General features: G+C 49.3%; 1 protein-coding gene and 1 non-coding gene across 2 annotated transcripts in view; one reads left to right on the forward strand and one right to left on the reverse strand.

Moving 5' to 3' along the window:
* Window positions 1–6,383: 6,383 nt before the first annotated feature.
* On the reverse strand, window positions 6,384–6,458 carry TRNAG-CCC (transfer RNA glycine (anticodon CCC)). The gene has a single exon. It is a non-coding gene; the product is annotated as a tRNA-Gly (tRNA).
* A 6,128-nt stretch (window positions 6,459–12,586) lies between these two features.
* Window positions 12,587–15,315, forward strand: part of ZDHHC14 (zinc finger DHHC-type palmitoyltransferase 14) — a 284,932-nt gene continuing 282,203 nt past the window's right edge. Inside the window, exon 1 of the mRNA XM_058289671.1 lies at window positions 12,587–12,610. Within this exon, the coding sequence (XP_058145654.1) occupies window positions 12,587–12,610 (24 nt within the window). The remainder of the gene's footprint in view (window positions 12,611–15,315) is intronic.

Here is a 15,315-nt window from a genome sequence, read left to right on the forward strand (position 1 = left end):
ACTCCGTAAATGACCCACATAGTCCACTGTTGCTGGAGGTCTGTAGTATTTTTGTGTGGGTCTCTGATCCTTTTGGACATGTCTTGGATGCATTTCTGTTGGGTACTTAACCAGAAGTGGAACTGCCGGGTAACCCAGTGCATGCAGGGCAGATTCTGCCAGTTTTCCAAAGTGCTTGTGTCAGTTTGGCTTTTGCAGCATAACAAACCACCTGAAATCCTAGTGCCTTCCACACGAGTCCACGCATCGGTGGGTTGGCACGTGGCTGGACCCAGCTGGGGTGCTTCCTCTGTGATCCGGATGATTCCACGTGCACCTGGCCGTGGTGGGGGACGGCCTCGTGCCACATCTGCGGGGCGGCTGGCTGTCAGCCAAGGGGACACCCCACACCTGGCCTGGGCTCACGCACATGGCGGTGGCAGGGGTCCCAAAGCGGCACAATGCTCTTCAAAAATTTTTTATTAGAGCAGTTGTAGTTTTACAGAAAACTCATAAAAATACGGAGTTCCCATACACTTCCCGCTCATTCTTGCAGTTTTCCTTATTATTAACATTTTTGCATTAGTGTGGTAGCTTTGTTATAATTGCTGACACAAAATTATAATTATTCTATTAAATTTAGCTCACTGTTTACATTCTGGTTCACTCTTTTTGTTGTACAGTTCTATGGGATTTTGCATGTGTGTATGGTAAGTTATATACAACTTAAAATTTCCTTTTCACATATGCAATTCAATGGAGTTAATTACATGTGCAAATTTGTGTCTCCATCACTATCTTTTTTTTTAAAAGATTTATTTATTTATTTAATTTTATTTTTTTAAAGATTTATTTATTTATTTAATTCCCCCCCTCCCCTGGTTGTCTGTTTTCTGTGTCTATTTGCTGCATCTTGTTTCTTTGTCCGCTTCTGTTGTCGTCAGCGGCTCGGGAAGTGTGGGCGGCGCCATTCCTGGGCAGGCTGCACTTTCTTTCGCGCTGGGCGGCTCTCCTTACGGGGTGCACTCCTTGCGCGTGGGGCTCCCCTATGCGGGGGACACCCCTGCGTGGCACGGCCAGCCGTCCTTGCGCGCATCAGCACTGCACATGGCCAGCTCCACATGGGTCAAGGAGGCCCGGGGTTTGAACTGCGGACCTCCCATGTGGTAGGTGGACGCCCTAACCACTGGGCCAAGTCCGCTTCCCTCCATCACTATCTCTCATTGCCAGAACTTTTTCACCACCCCAAACGGAAACTCCACCCCAATTAAATATTAGACCCCCTCCCCTTTTCTCCCCCAGTAACCTATATTCTAGTTTCTGACTTTATGAATATGCATATTCTGCTTATTTCTTATAAGTGAGATCATGCAGTATTGTCCTTTTGTTGTCTGGCAAATTCACGCAAGCGGTTTCCAAGCTTTTCAAGTAATGATCTCTAATTGTGGTTTTAATTTGCATTTTCTTGGTGACTAATGATATCAGACACCTTTTTGCATCCTTATGGGCCATTTGGATATGGGCCATTTGAAGAGCCTGTTCAAACCTTTTGTCCATTTTTAAATTGCACTGTCTGCCTTTTCCTCAATGATTCACAGGATATACACACACTCACACACATCCCTTTTCTATGTTTTGGCAGCTTGTTGCACGCATTTTCATTCTTTTAGTGGTGGCTTTTGATAACCAGAAAACTTTTATTTGAATAAAGTCCCGTTTTCCGTCATTTTCTTTATGTTTAGTGCTTTTTGTGTGTGTAGGCACTGTTTAAGAACTCTCTGCCTATGAAGCTATTGTCCCACACTGTCTTCTGATAGCTTAAGTCCTTCAACTTTTTTTTAAATCAAGGTTGTTTCACTTTTCTTGGCTCTTTGCATTTCCATAGAAATTTTAGAATCAGTTGGTCAACTTCCAAAATGAAAATGCAAAGGCAATTTTAAAAGTGGAGATTGCCTTGAATCATTGATTCTAAGTTTTGTCTCCCCAGCCAATGAAATGCCTGAGCCACTAGATCATCTTATTTATTTACTATATGAATTTATTTGGCCTCTAAGCCCCAGACATCAATCAGCAAATGCCCTGGGACAAAAAGCGGCACCAACTCCCTGGCTCACTGCCACGCATTTTATTTCTCTCCGGGGTTTTGACCTCTTGACTCCTGGGTGCTTTGGGTAAGCTGTTGTTTTAATAGCTGTTATTTGGAGCGGGTCTTTTATTCTGCTTTTCTAGTTGTCTTGGTGGGAGAACTAGTCTGATACAAGCTACTTACTCATAGGTGGTAATAGTTTCCCTTTAATTTTTTTTTAGTCCAATCCCTCCCCACCATGGCTCCCTCGTCTGTCTGCTCGTCTTCTTTAGGAGGCACCAGGAACCGAACCTGGGACCTCTCATGTGGGAGGCGAGTGCCCAACCGATTGAGCCTCATCTGTTCCCTGCTGGTTGTGTTGTCTGCTTGTTGTGGCATCTTGCTCATTCAGCATCTTGCTCATTGTGGCCTCTCCTCATCTTCTTTAGGAGGCACCAGGAACCGAACTGAGAGCTCCCAGTAGGAGGTGGGCGCCCAGCTGCTTGAGCCACATCTGCTTCCCTCCCATTAATTGTTAAAGGAGGAAAATACATGGTCAGTAATCTGCATTTGCAAAGGGAATATACTTTCCCATGCAGCGTGGCAGGCTTTGTGCAGTGCCCCACTTCTGTTTTGCTGCTGGACTCGAGCGGACCTGGGGTGTTCCGACAATTTGGCCACAGGTCCTTGTAACTCTCCACCGGCCCCTGAGGACGCCAAGCTCAGCTCCGGGGACGGGATGGGCCTCCTTGGCTGCTGGGCAGCCGCACGTGTGGCTGTGCCAGCATGAGCCGCTTCTCCTGGAGCGGGCAGGGATTAGCCCTGAAGAATCCGCTGGGATAAAAGCCAGGTTTGCATCATCCGAAGTTCAGCACAAGACACCGGCTCAAATAAAGAATTCCCTCGTGAAGCCAGCTGTTGCCATGCTCAGGGAAATGGTTTCCACAGGAAACAAAACTAAAAATAACATTATTTTTAAACTGGAAAGAAATGACACTTTAGGTATCCAGGTTTTAAAACAATATAAAATCACCGAGAAGAGAGTCGAAGGCTCAGCTATTTTGGTTTTACAGCCTGAATCACATCCCTTACAGCATTCTTTTTTTTCTTTTTCTTTTTTTTTCTTTTTTTTTTTAATATTACGTTAAAAAAAATGAGGTCCCCATATACCCCCCACTCCCCTCGCCCTGCTCCTCGCCCCATAACAACAATCTCCTCCATCATCATGAGCCATTCATTGCATTCTTTAGATTACATTTCCTGGGGCCGCAGAGTCACATGCAGGGGTGGTCCAGCTTATTTTTGGGGACAAGCAAAGCTTCAATCTGTTTTAGTGACTTATTTTATATTCCCAATTCCAGAGACCTGTTTTTCCCCAAATACATAATTTATTATTTTTTTAAAGATTTATTTTTATTTATTTCTCTCCCTTTCCCCTCCTGCCTCTGCCCCAGTTGTCTGCTCTCTGTGTCCATTTGCTGTGTGTTCTTCTGTGTCCGCTTGTATTCTTGTCAGCAGCACTGGGAATCTGTGTCTCTTTTTGTTGCGTCATCTTGCCGTGTCAGCTCTCCATGTGTGTGGCTCCACTCCTGGGTGGGCTGTGCTTTTTTCACATGGGGCAGCTCTCCTTGCGGGGCGCACTCCTTGCATGTGGGGCTCCCCTACGCGGGGGACACCCCTGCGTGGCACGGCACTCCTTGCGCACATCAGCACTGCGCATGGGCCAGCTGCACATGGGTCAGGAGGCCCGGGGCTTGAACCCTGGATCCTCCGTATGGTAGGCGGGCGCTCTACCTGTTGGGCCACAACCGCTTCCCTCTGCTGGCTTTTAGATTTATTTGGGGTAGAAGCTGACAGTCACAGGCCCTAAAGGCCCACCCCAAGGCCGCTTTCCCACCCACGTGCTTGCCGACCTCGGCGAGGGCTCGGCCTTCCCTCGGCCCCCTGGGCTCCGTGGCCTCCGCGTCTTCCCGTCTTAGCTGGAGGGCTCGATTCTCCCCAGGCCTCCTAAGCGAGTCAGAGATGCAGCCTCTTCTGCCGCAAACCATCGGGCGAATGGCTCCTCTCTCTCTGGCCCCCGGCCCAAGGCCTCTCCCCTGCCGTGTACGGAGCTCTCTCCATTTCTCCGTGTTCTTGATTGTGCGAGGGGGCAGGGACTCACCCCTGCACGCCCTGATGGCGTGGTCACATCCAAGCCCTCATCTTGACTTAACCCAGTAAACGGAAGCCTTTACATTTAAACCAGTCAAGGGCATCACGCCCAGGGGAACAGACCAGTTCACAGACATCATCTGCCTCTCTTTCTGGAATTGATAAATAACACCGAACTGCCCCAGTATTTAACAGGGAGCCATTAACCTCTCTGTTGGGGGACAGGGCTGTGCTGGGGTGCACCTGGAAGACACCAAGGTTAATTCTGTGGCCTAATAGGGTCGGGTGCCCACCCTGCCCCCACCCAGAAGCAGGTTCCCGGCACTCAGCATGGGGACGAGGCTCCTGTCCACGCAGCGACGGCCACCAGCTCGTCCCCGCCACGGCGGCTCTGCAGCTAAAGCCTCCTGGCGGCTGAGCGGGCCCAGCTCTGCCTGCTGTCACTCAAGCTTCTCCGTGTCCTGAGAAATAAGAGGCGACGGGACTAGAGAGAGGTAGTGAGAGCGATGCCTGGCGTTCAGAGAGCTAGAAAAGAGCTGGGAAGGGGAGGGACAAAGAAAGAAAGCAGAACACAGAGATGTTGCTTTCTTCTCCAGTTTACAATATCCCTCTCGACCTTCCCGGCCAGCTGGTAAAGCTGCCCCCTTGGAACCTTCCAGGCGCCCAGGCAGAGGCAGCACAGGCCGTGCGTGGGCTGCTCTCAGGGCCGCAGCTCCGTGCGCCTGATTTGCCTCCCCAGCATGCGGGGTCCTCCGCGGCACCCGGAAAGCACCTTACACCCCGTCGTGTGTGACCTCAAGCAAATCGCAGAGCTTCCTGAGCCTGCTTCCTCGTCTCTAAGAAGGGGGTGCTGATAATACCTGCCTCATTTTTTTTTTTCAGAACTCAATTTATTTATTTTTTACACTTTTTAAGTTAAAGTTAATAGATGACAAAGAACACTACATTAAAAAATATTAAAAAAAACATAAGAGGTTCCCATATAACCCACTTCCCACCACATCATTTTTGTAAATTGTATTTTTTTGAAGATATATACATCACACAAAAAATGTTACATTAAAAAATATAAGAGGTTCCCGTATATCCCCCATTCCCCCCACCCCACTCCTCCCACACCAACAACCTCCCCCATCATTGTGGCACACTCATCACACTCTGAGAATACAAGTTGGAGTACTGCTGCACCACGTGGATGATAGTTTACCCTGTAGTTCACACTCTCCCCCAGGCCATCCAGTGGGTTATGGCAGGATATATAATGTCCAGCATCTGTCCCTGCAATGTCATTCAGTACAACTCAAAATCCCAAAAATGCCCCCACATCACATCTCTTCTTCCCTCTCCCTGCCCTCAGCAACTACTGCGGCCACTTTCTCCACCTCAATGCTACAATTTCTCCCATTACTAGTCACAATAGTTTCATAGTAGAATACCAGCAAGTCCACTCTAGTCCATGCTCTATTCCTCCATCCTGTGGACCCTGGGGTGGTGATGTCCACTCCACCTCTATGTCGAGAGGGGGCTTAGATCCCACATGGCTGATGGGTGTGATTCTCCTGCTTGCAGCTGTAGGCACTCTCAGCTCCCTGGTGTGGTGGGTGACCTTCTTCACCTCCCTCTTAACTGACCTGGATAAGACCAATGAACCAGAGGGTAGGAGTTGCAAGTCTGCTGAGGCTCAGGGCCTGGCTGTCACATGGACAGTCCAGAGATTCAGATCTCCTGAGCATACACCAACCCCAGCACCAACCACAGGTCCAGTAAAAGCGACAGGAGAGCATGTGTAGAAAGGTCACATCTGAGTCCAGCTCCATCACACTCAGGAGCACAAATTCCAAGGTAATACCTACCTCCTTGAAATTGTGTAAAGATGAAATAAACTAATCCAAGCAAAGCAGGTAGCACGGTGCTCGGCGCCTAATTCATGTCCACGTGCCTCTCTGGGCCAAGCTGAAGTAGTTCTAGATCCCATAATATCCATGACCTGCCATCCCAGGGCGACCTGCCTACGGTGGAGAAAGAGGGCAGTGCCTGGCACACACTCTTAAGGCATGCTCTTTCCCTTTCTCCCCCTCTTTTTTCAGGAGGTTCTGGGGATTGAACCCGGGACCTCATATGTGGGAAGCAGGTGCTCAGCCATTAGCCACATCTGCTCCCCAATGAGAGTTGGTTTTGTCCTGTTTTGAGGAGGTACTGGGGATTGAACCCGGGACCTCATGCATGGGAAGCAGGCGCTCAACCACTGAGCTACACCCGCTCCCCAATGAGAGTTGGTTTCCTCATTTGTTTTGTTTGTAGGAGGTACTGGAGATTGAACCTGGGTCCTCGTACATGGGAAGCAGGTGCACAACCACTGAGCTCTGTGCAGTCCCCTCCCTCTCTTTTTTCCCCTCCCCCTCTCTCCTTCTTTGTCTCTATTTTTTTTTTTTTTTACTGTGTCCTCATCTCAGGAGAACCAGCTGGGAGGTAGGAAACCAGACAAGAAAGCGTGTTCCCCAGTTCAGCCCTTCTGTCACATTTCAGAGCCTTTCTCCCGAGGCCGCGCTGGTGTCCCCAAGGGGCAGCTCAGCGAGTCCTCCGCCAGGGGCGCCGGTTCATGGAGCCGACCTGCCCCGGAGCAGGCCTGCAGGAGAGTGGGCGGATGCGCCAGAACCGGGCCAGGGGATCTCAGGGCAGTGCCAGGAAGTAGGGCAGCTTGGTGGGACGCCAGGTTCGTGCCGGGTTTCTAGGGCAGCTGGTGTGCCACGTCCTCCCTTTGCTGCCGTGCCCCCTCACTGCCCTCCTTCTGCAGGCCCGCTCCACCTGGCTGCACCTCCCAGCGCTCGCGCCCCAGGTGGCAGTGATCTCCGGGTCCCCGAGCACCAGGCTCCTGCCAGGGCGCCGAGCGCGGGCCTGTGGGACCCCAGGCCGCTGAGCACCCACTCCTCCTAAGAGGCTGCCCTTCCCGCTTTCTCCGGAATGCTGCACCTGGGTTTTCTCCTCCATCCTTTGTTGCCTGGGCTCGCTCCCACCCTGGCTCTTAAATAAAAGCATTCCCCAAGGTTCCCACGTGCGCTCCCTTTTCTTGCTCTATTGATTCCCGCTAGAATCCATCCACTCACATGCTTATGAAGATATCTGGCCAACGCGGACGAGTTTAATGATGAAAGCACCCGTCACCCCCAGTTCCAGAGATACACGCTCTGTCACCTTTCTATATTTTCACAATAGTTGTGTACTTTAATAAAATTAGCTCATTCTATGCCTGCGTTTGATAGCCTGCTTTTGAAATTGCTTTGTAGGGCATCTGCCCACCTTTGAAATGTGCCACATATTTTTGAAAACAATTCTTGATTCATGGTCACCAGTGCCATTTTCTCAAATATTTAAACAATACCCTGAGTTGTCTTTCATGCTTCGTTTTGGAATTTCCCTTTCATTCCTTTGATTAAGGATGAGGAGAATTTCAGTAAAGGTCCAAACCAAATGCCGGCTTCTCCCGTAGACCTGTCCATAGCTAGTTACTCCCTCAGCTTTGCCCCATGCTGTATTGGGTGTGCCATCGTCGCGGCAATCATTACCCTCTGCTGCCAGCACTACTTAAACTTGCTTTAGGTACTGTGTTAGTCAGCCAAAGGGGTGCTGATGCAAAATACCAGAAATTGGTTGGTTTTTATAAAGGGTATTTATTTGGGGTAGGAGCTTACAGATATCAGGCCATAAAGCATAAGTTACTTCCCTCACCAAAGTCTGTTTCCATGTGTTGGAGCAAGATGGCTGCCGACGTCTGGGAGGGTTCAGGCTTCCTGGGTTCCCCTCTTACCAGGTCCTGCATCTCTCTGGGCTCAGGTCCTCTGTTTTCTCCACAAGGTCAGCTGTAGACCATCAGGCGAATGGCTCTGTCTCTCTCCCTGGGGTTTCTGCTGTGTGTAAGGAGCTGTCTCTGTTCCTCTGTGTTCTTCTCCTGGCTTAGGTCCTCTCTTCCTGGGCTTGCTTCTCTTTCCTCTGTGAGCTGACTTCCTGGGACTCCAGCTTAAGGCTTCAGCATCAAACTCCAACTTCAAAAACCTCCAACATCAAAAACCTCCAACTCTGTCCTTTGCCTTTTATCTGTGAGTCCCCTCCACCAAGGGGCGGGGACTCAACGCCCTAATGACGTGGCCCAATCCAAGCCCTAATCATAAGTCAGTCAGGCCCAGGTACAGACCAGATGACAAACACGATCCAATATCTATTCTTGGAATTCATAACCATATCAAACTGCTACAGGTACCAGCTCCTTACATTTGTCTTGTGATTTAGACTCCTTTGGTCTCCTTTCCTCTTCCCAGCTCCCTTTTTCTCACTCATTATTATTATTGTTTTTGCCCACAAGAGATTTTTCAAAGCTTTTGCCTCAAGCTCACTGCACATCAGTGCGAATCCAGAGCGTTAGATTTGTTTCACTGCTAAGACATCGAGGCTAAGGAAATGGAGTGTTTATTACCCGCTTGCCTTTTTGCTGAGAGGATAAGTATCTCGCGGAGAAGGGCTGACTGAGAGAACACTCTGTTTTCCTCGTGGCGTGGTTTTCCGTGTGATCTGTGCCTTCACGGGAGGCCTGGCGGGATTAACCAGCAAACTAGCGCTTCACCCTGTTTGCCCTTTTCCAGGGAATGAAAATGGCTTTCTTCTTTCCAGGCTGCTTGACAGCTGCCATTGCCTGCCTACCCCTCAGTGGCCCCTGTCCCTTGCCAGGTAAGAGCAGACTTCCCCGCTGGTGGGGGTCCCGCAGAGGGCCTCGCCAGTCAACAGAAGAAGAAAGTCCACGGGGAAATGCCCTTGCTTCTGGAGGCTGCCGTGGGTAGATTTTTATCGGAGAAAACCTAATGTTTGCCAACTCTTTTAGTCATTTCTACACAAAATGAGTATGGAAGTGATAAGATAATCCATTCCTTAAAAAAAAATTAATGCCACAGGAATACAAAAAGTTTAGTGATATAATAAAAATATAGGGAAGCAGACTTGGCCCAGTGGTTAGGGCGTCCGTCTACCATATGGGAGGTCTGCGGTTCAAACCCCGGGCCTCCTGACCTGTGTAGAGCTGGCCCATGTGCAGTGCTGATGCGCACAAGGAGTGCTGTGCCACGCAGGGGTGTCCCCCACATAGGGGAGCCCCACGCTCAAGGAGTGCATCCCATAAGGAGAGCCGCCCAGCGCAAAAGAAAGTGCAGCCTGCCCAGGAATGGTGCCACACAGACGGAGAGCTGACACAACTAGATGACGCAACAAAAAGAGACACAGATTCCCGTGCTGCTGACAACAACAGAAGCGGACAAAAAGAAGACGCAGCAAATAGACACAGAAAACAGAAAACTGGGGTGGGGGGGGAAGGGGAGAGAAATAAAATAAATAAATCTTTACAATATATATATATATAATCATCCCTGTACCCGTCCTACAGCTTAAGAAATAAAGTATTATGAACTTGATGAAAAACTCGTGATCGGGAAGCGGCTGTGGCTCCATCAGTTGGGCTCCCGTCCACCATATGGGAGGCCCTGGGTTCAGGTCCCGGGGCCTCCTTGTGAAGGCAGTTTTGCCTGCATGCTGCAGAGAGCCGCTGACCCAGGCACCACAGAGAGCTGACTCAGCAAGGCGACGCAACAAAAAGGGAGACAAGCAAAAAAAATGCAGAAGAGCGCACAGTGAACGAGAGAGCAGACAGCACGCAAAAAAGCCACAAGGGGCAGGAGGGGGGGATTCAAAAAAACAAAAAAACCCTCTAGATCCTCTTTTTCTACTTTGCTTCCTCTTTCCCTTTCAGAGGTAACAAATATCTGGAATTCTGTGTTTAGCTTCCCTTGGATGTTTTCTGAATTTTATGATACATGAATAGAACTGTAAACAACATATGCTGTCTTAATTCTTACAATATTTATCATACTGTACGTAGCCTTCAGCAAATTTCTCTTTTCATTCAACATCATGTTGTTTGAAATTTACAGGTTTATTTTCTGGTTCTAATTTTTCCTTTTTTTACTCCTGTACAATATGCTGTTATCTGACTATTGTGTACCTTATTTATTTATTCTCCGACTAATAGACATGGAGTTTGGTTATTTTTAAATTCTTTTACTAATAAAAACAATGCTTCATTGAATGCTCCTGTGAGGGCTTTGCTGTTTTTCCTCCCTGCCGGCATTTGGTGTGTTTCAAATGCTGTCATTTTCCATCAGCATCAACGTTTCCAGCTGAATGTTATGCTAGGCACTGGGAGAGGACAGGGGCTCACGAATCTAAACCCAGCCACTGTCCAACTTTCATCTTCAAAGACAGTATTGGAAGTTTGAAATATTTAACCAAAGGTTTACATAGGAAAAGAAGTCTTGGCCAAGAATTCTACTTGAGCACTGAATACAAAACATGAACTCCTTTTCTATATTAAAGGGTGCTCAAGAAACTTTCTCACCCCTCCATGGAGTGAACGTAATCAAGCTCTGTTCGGGAGGAACATGGCATGGGCAGGCTGCCCTGCCTTCAATGGCAGCTAACCACCAAGTCTTCTCCTGAGCCTGGGACGGTAGGCGGCTGGGACCGAGGGGGCAAGCCAGCCCCAGACCCTGCTGGAAAGTTGTCAGAAGGCTCTTCCCCTCTGGGGGGCACAGCTGGAGGACCTGAGGTGGGGAGCTATGGGTGAGCATCACGGGGGACTTCCCAGAAGGGGCCTGGCCGAGGAGACCCCTAGATCTACCAGGGAAGAGGTAGGTGTGCCTGTTTCCCAGGTGGGACCAAGCGAGCAGATAGCCGTAGAAAGACAAAAGTCTTTCCAGAGATGTCCACTGCAGCCATGGCAGAGTAACGGGCACCCAACTAGCCCTCTGTCCATAAACAACTGGAGAACCCGACAAGACGTGCATGACGCCTAAAGCGAGCAGATGCCACGAGCTGGCAGCTGCCCGCGGGGAGCGGATGGGGCTCAGGCAAGGGGCACCTGCCTCCTACGTGGAAGGCGTCTTCCTGGAGAAGGCGAGCAAACAATGAGCAGACGAGGGGCCCATCTGGGGGAGGTGGGGGCTAAATGTTTTTAAAAAGTAAAGTAAAGTAAATAAATCTTAAAAAAAAAATGTACATCAACTCTTTTCAGAGGCCGGACAATAGGCAGCAAGTGCGGCGAGTGCCGCGAGGGTCTCGGCGCTGTGCCTGAGGTGTGGGGAGCAGGGGCCCAGGCTCCTTCAGCCGTTCCCCTCGTCTGTGGAGGGGGGGCTCAGAGTTCAGGGCTCGGGCAGCTGGGGTGTGTGGGTCAGGGGGCCCCGATGACGGCAGCTGTGCATAAGACGAGCTAAAAAGTCTGCTTAGCAGGAGGCAGATGTGGCTCAAGCGACTGGGCTCCCGCCTACCACATGGGAGGTCCAGGGTTCGTTTCCCGGGGCCTCCTGGTGAAGGCGAGCTGGCCCGCGCCGCGAGCTGGCCGGAGTGGGGAGCTGGCCCGTGCAGAGAGCTGGTGCAGCAAGATGATGCAACAGAAAGAGACACAAGGGCGAGACAACAAGACATGCAGCAGACCAGGGAGCTGAGGAGGCGCAAGAGAGTGGGTTCCTCTCTCCCCCACTCCAGAAGGTCCCAGAATAGGTTCCTGAGCCGCCTGAAGAGAAGACGAGAGGACACAGAAGAACACACAGTGAATGGACTCAGAGAGCACACAGTGAGTACAAAAAAAACAACAGGGGAGAAATAAACAAAATCTTTGGGGAAAAAAAGTCAGCTTGGGGGTCTCCCTACACCTTTGGGTACGTGCTGAGCTGTGCGTTAGGGCAGTGGGGCACAGGACCTGGCAGAGAACAGCTGCTGGTGCGCTTGGAAGCGCACGGAGATTCCGGATGTCGACCAGGGCTGCACCGGCCCAGGAGTTCCAGCCAGCTAGACGGGCAGACCTAGCAGAACCTGCCAGAGGGCACCGCCTCGTCCTGGAGAGAAGATTCCTCTGGCCCCACATCACCAAGCGGAAAAACAAGCCTCGAAATGCTCACACTGCGAGGTCAGAATGTGAACTGTCTGCCAGCCACAAAACCGACAGATGACAAAATCCAGACTCTCAACCACCTAGCATATCAGGGTCCAGCAGACGCCAGACCTGTGGAGACGCAAGAAAACATGGTCCTGGGCCCCAAAGAAAGTGAAAAGCCAACCTACCGAGTGGGCGAAAATGGTTATAAATCCTCCATTGGAGAAGGGCTTGATATCTAGACTATAGAAAGGACTTCGACAACGCCACAACAAAAAATGGGCAAAAAGCATTGTTCCAAAGCACAATACGCCCATAAGCACAAGAAAAGATACTCAACATCATTGGGGAAAAGCCAGTCAAAGCACAGTGAAATGCCACCTCTCACCCACTGAGCGGTGTGAGCTCAACGTCACCTAGACGGCATGACCACGGAAGCTTCAGCGCAGGTGCGTGCAGCCGGGCAAGGGCGGACCTTAAACCACATCATGGGAGGCCTTGGCCGGAGAAGGGGCTGGATGCCAGAGGGCGAGGGCGGCCACAGGGGAGGAACCCGGAAGGCAGCAGGACTGAGAGCGGGCACGGAGAGGCCCTCGCCAAGGGACGCAGGCCAAGGGACCCCGGGCGTTGCCAGCACCCAGCACCGGGGCACGACGCAGTCCCAGCAAGAGCAGGCTTTGCCGGCACCTTGGTTTGGGCCTTCTCCTGGCCTCACAACCGTGAGCCAGTGAATTCCTGTTGTTACGACAAAACCAGTGTGTGGTATGTGCGATAGCCGCTCCGGCAAACAAAGACAGCGAGAAATGGATTGTTACCTATTCGATAAAACGAGTATCAGTGGGAGTCTGAAATTGTTTTATGAATCCCCCAAAGAGGAAGATTATGTTTGTCAATGAATCTGTTCCTCTGGGTGCGATACCCTTGGATTAGTTGCTTCAGGGCTCTCTACTGGGCTGCGTCCGGGAGGGGTGACTCAGCTGTGTCCCTGCCCCTCGCTGGGCCTGATGGAAATGGACACACACAGAGAGACAGGCTTGACCCTGCCACGTAAGAGAGAGGACGAGGGTGGCTGGAGCACGGAGCCCCAGGAGGCCGGGCCTGGGGCAGCTCGGGGGGCGCGGTGAGCCCAGGGGGCAAGGCGAGGCCTCCAGAGCTCCGAGGCCACCTTGTTTCGCCAAGTGGCCGTGCGCCGGGACGGGCAGTAGCCAACTTGGGTGAGAAATCACCTCTGATGGTGCCTCAGATTGGACTTTTTATGGTCGCGGGACTGTCAGCTTTTACCCTAAATAAATCCCCTTTATAAAAGCCAGCCCATTTCTGGTACTTTGCACCGGCACCCTTTCGGCAAACTAAAACAGTATCTTTGAGGCCATACTACTATAAATAAACCAGTGAATAAATACATAAATGGGGACAAAGTAAAAGTTCTTCCTTATCATAAAAAGCCAAAAAAAAATATATATATATAAAATCACCAATGGACACTAAAATGAATGGCTAAGAGTTTGATGAAGAACAAGATACTTACACTGTCTTGTTAATTATTAATTACAAAGAAAAATAATAGTAACTTTATATGGGGAAAACCTGGCAGAACCACCTGACTGTAATGATCAAAATGAACATCAACAATACTGGGACAAACCAATATCAGGTGCCTTCTGACAGACACTATATGACTTCGGCAGTAGTTCTACCAAAAATGCATCACCTGAATTTCCCCCCCAAAGTATCTAAATGAGCTAAAAGGAAAGACCGAGAACAATTCCAGCTCATCAAACATGCACACTCACACACAACCATTTGTATCTATGTTGCTCCAGAAAAGATTTAAGATAGCTAAGTTATAAGTTACTATATTTTGAAATAATTTTAAATTTAGGCATAAGACTGCCCTAAAACAAATTAAAATGTCTTTTAAGGTGACGTATTACTATAGGAATGACAGGAAGTTATAAAGATGAAAATTTCTAGAAAGCATATTTGCACTTTGTTATCCGATAGTGACTTTTTGCACTTCATATAGGAATAATCTTCATATTTACGCAGATATTTGTGGGAAAACAAGGAGGCACACACTTTTTCTGAATTAACAATGAGGTTACTGACCCCCAGAAGAATTTCTCAGGAGTGGGTAGACACTTGCATCAAGCTCTCGATTTCCTTATGAAAGAAAATGAAATAAACCGAGAAAACTGCTAAGGCAAGGGAACCTGACAGATACCACTTAATGCCTGCATGTGAATTTACCATTTACAAGGCACTTCCATATATTTTTTATCTTACACCAATCTCTGAGGTAGGCAGGTTTCACAAGTTATTCATTCCAATGAGTTTTTTTCCTACCAGAAATGCCGAAAAAGACGACAAGAAAAGTTTATTTTTGGATCCATGAATTCAGAGAAAAAATAAAAGTGAAACAAATTGTTTTATTGACCAGTTTCGGATCAGAAATTGCACTAGACATTTCTTTCTCAAAATCCATTCTTCACAGAAGAGACAAGAAATTTCTGAAACTCACCCTTGGATTCTTTGGGATTTTTTCTGCCCAAGCAGCCTTTTAGTTGAGAGAGGTGCTTCTTTGTTTTGCTAATGTCTTCTGGGCAGCAAGTGGGTGTCCTGGGTTGGAGGTGTCCTGAAAACCTGGCTGAATGCCTGCCTTTAGACAGGTTGCAAAATCGGGTTTTTTCCAGTGGTAAGAGTGGTAGAATTGTTTCTCCTTGCTGCAGAAGCTTCTCCTTTTTACCATCACCTTCTTTTCTGGTGCATGTTTTTTTTTTTTTTTTTTTTTTTTTTTTACAAGTAACCAACAAAGTGGTTTGGGAGTCCTCCTACCTTGTTGCAATTTTACTTATTTAAAACCCTGTGCAGGCTTTCCTGCTTCCCCATGAAGAAGCTTCTGCATTTTGGGTGTTGGCTTTGGCTTTACCCGTAGAGGGCAGCTGGAAAGAGCACGGACAGGCTTCTTTCCAAGTGCTCTCACGCTGTCCGGTGACAGCTGCAGCCCAGAGAGCAGTGCCTGACTCGGGCAGGTACCTGGCCTTCCAGTGCTGTGACCTCAGGGGAGCGCTTCGACCTCAGTGAGCCCAGCACTGCCTCCACAGGGCCAAAACCTGGGGAGAGCCATGCCTCGAATTTCATAATGAGGAAACAT

The sequence above is a fragment of the Dasypus novemcinctus genome, chromosome 28, assembly GCF_030445035.2.
Source record: "Dasypus novemcinctus isolate mDasNov1 chromosome 28, mDasNov1.1.hap2, whole genome shotgun sequence".
In the NCBI taxonomy this organism is placed as follows: Eukaryota; Metazoa; Chordata; class Mammalia; order Cingulata; family Dasypodidae; genus Dasypus; species Dasypus novemcinctus.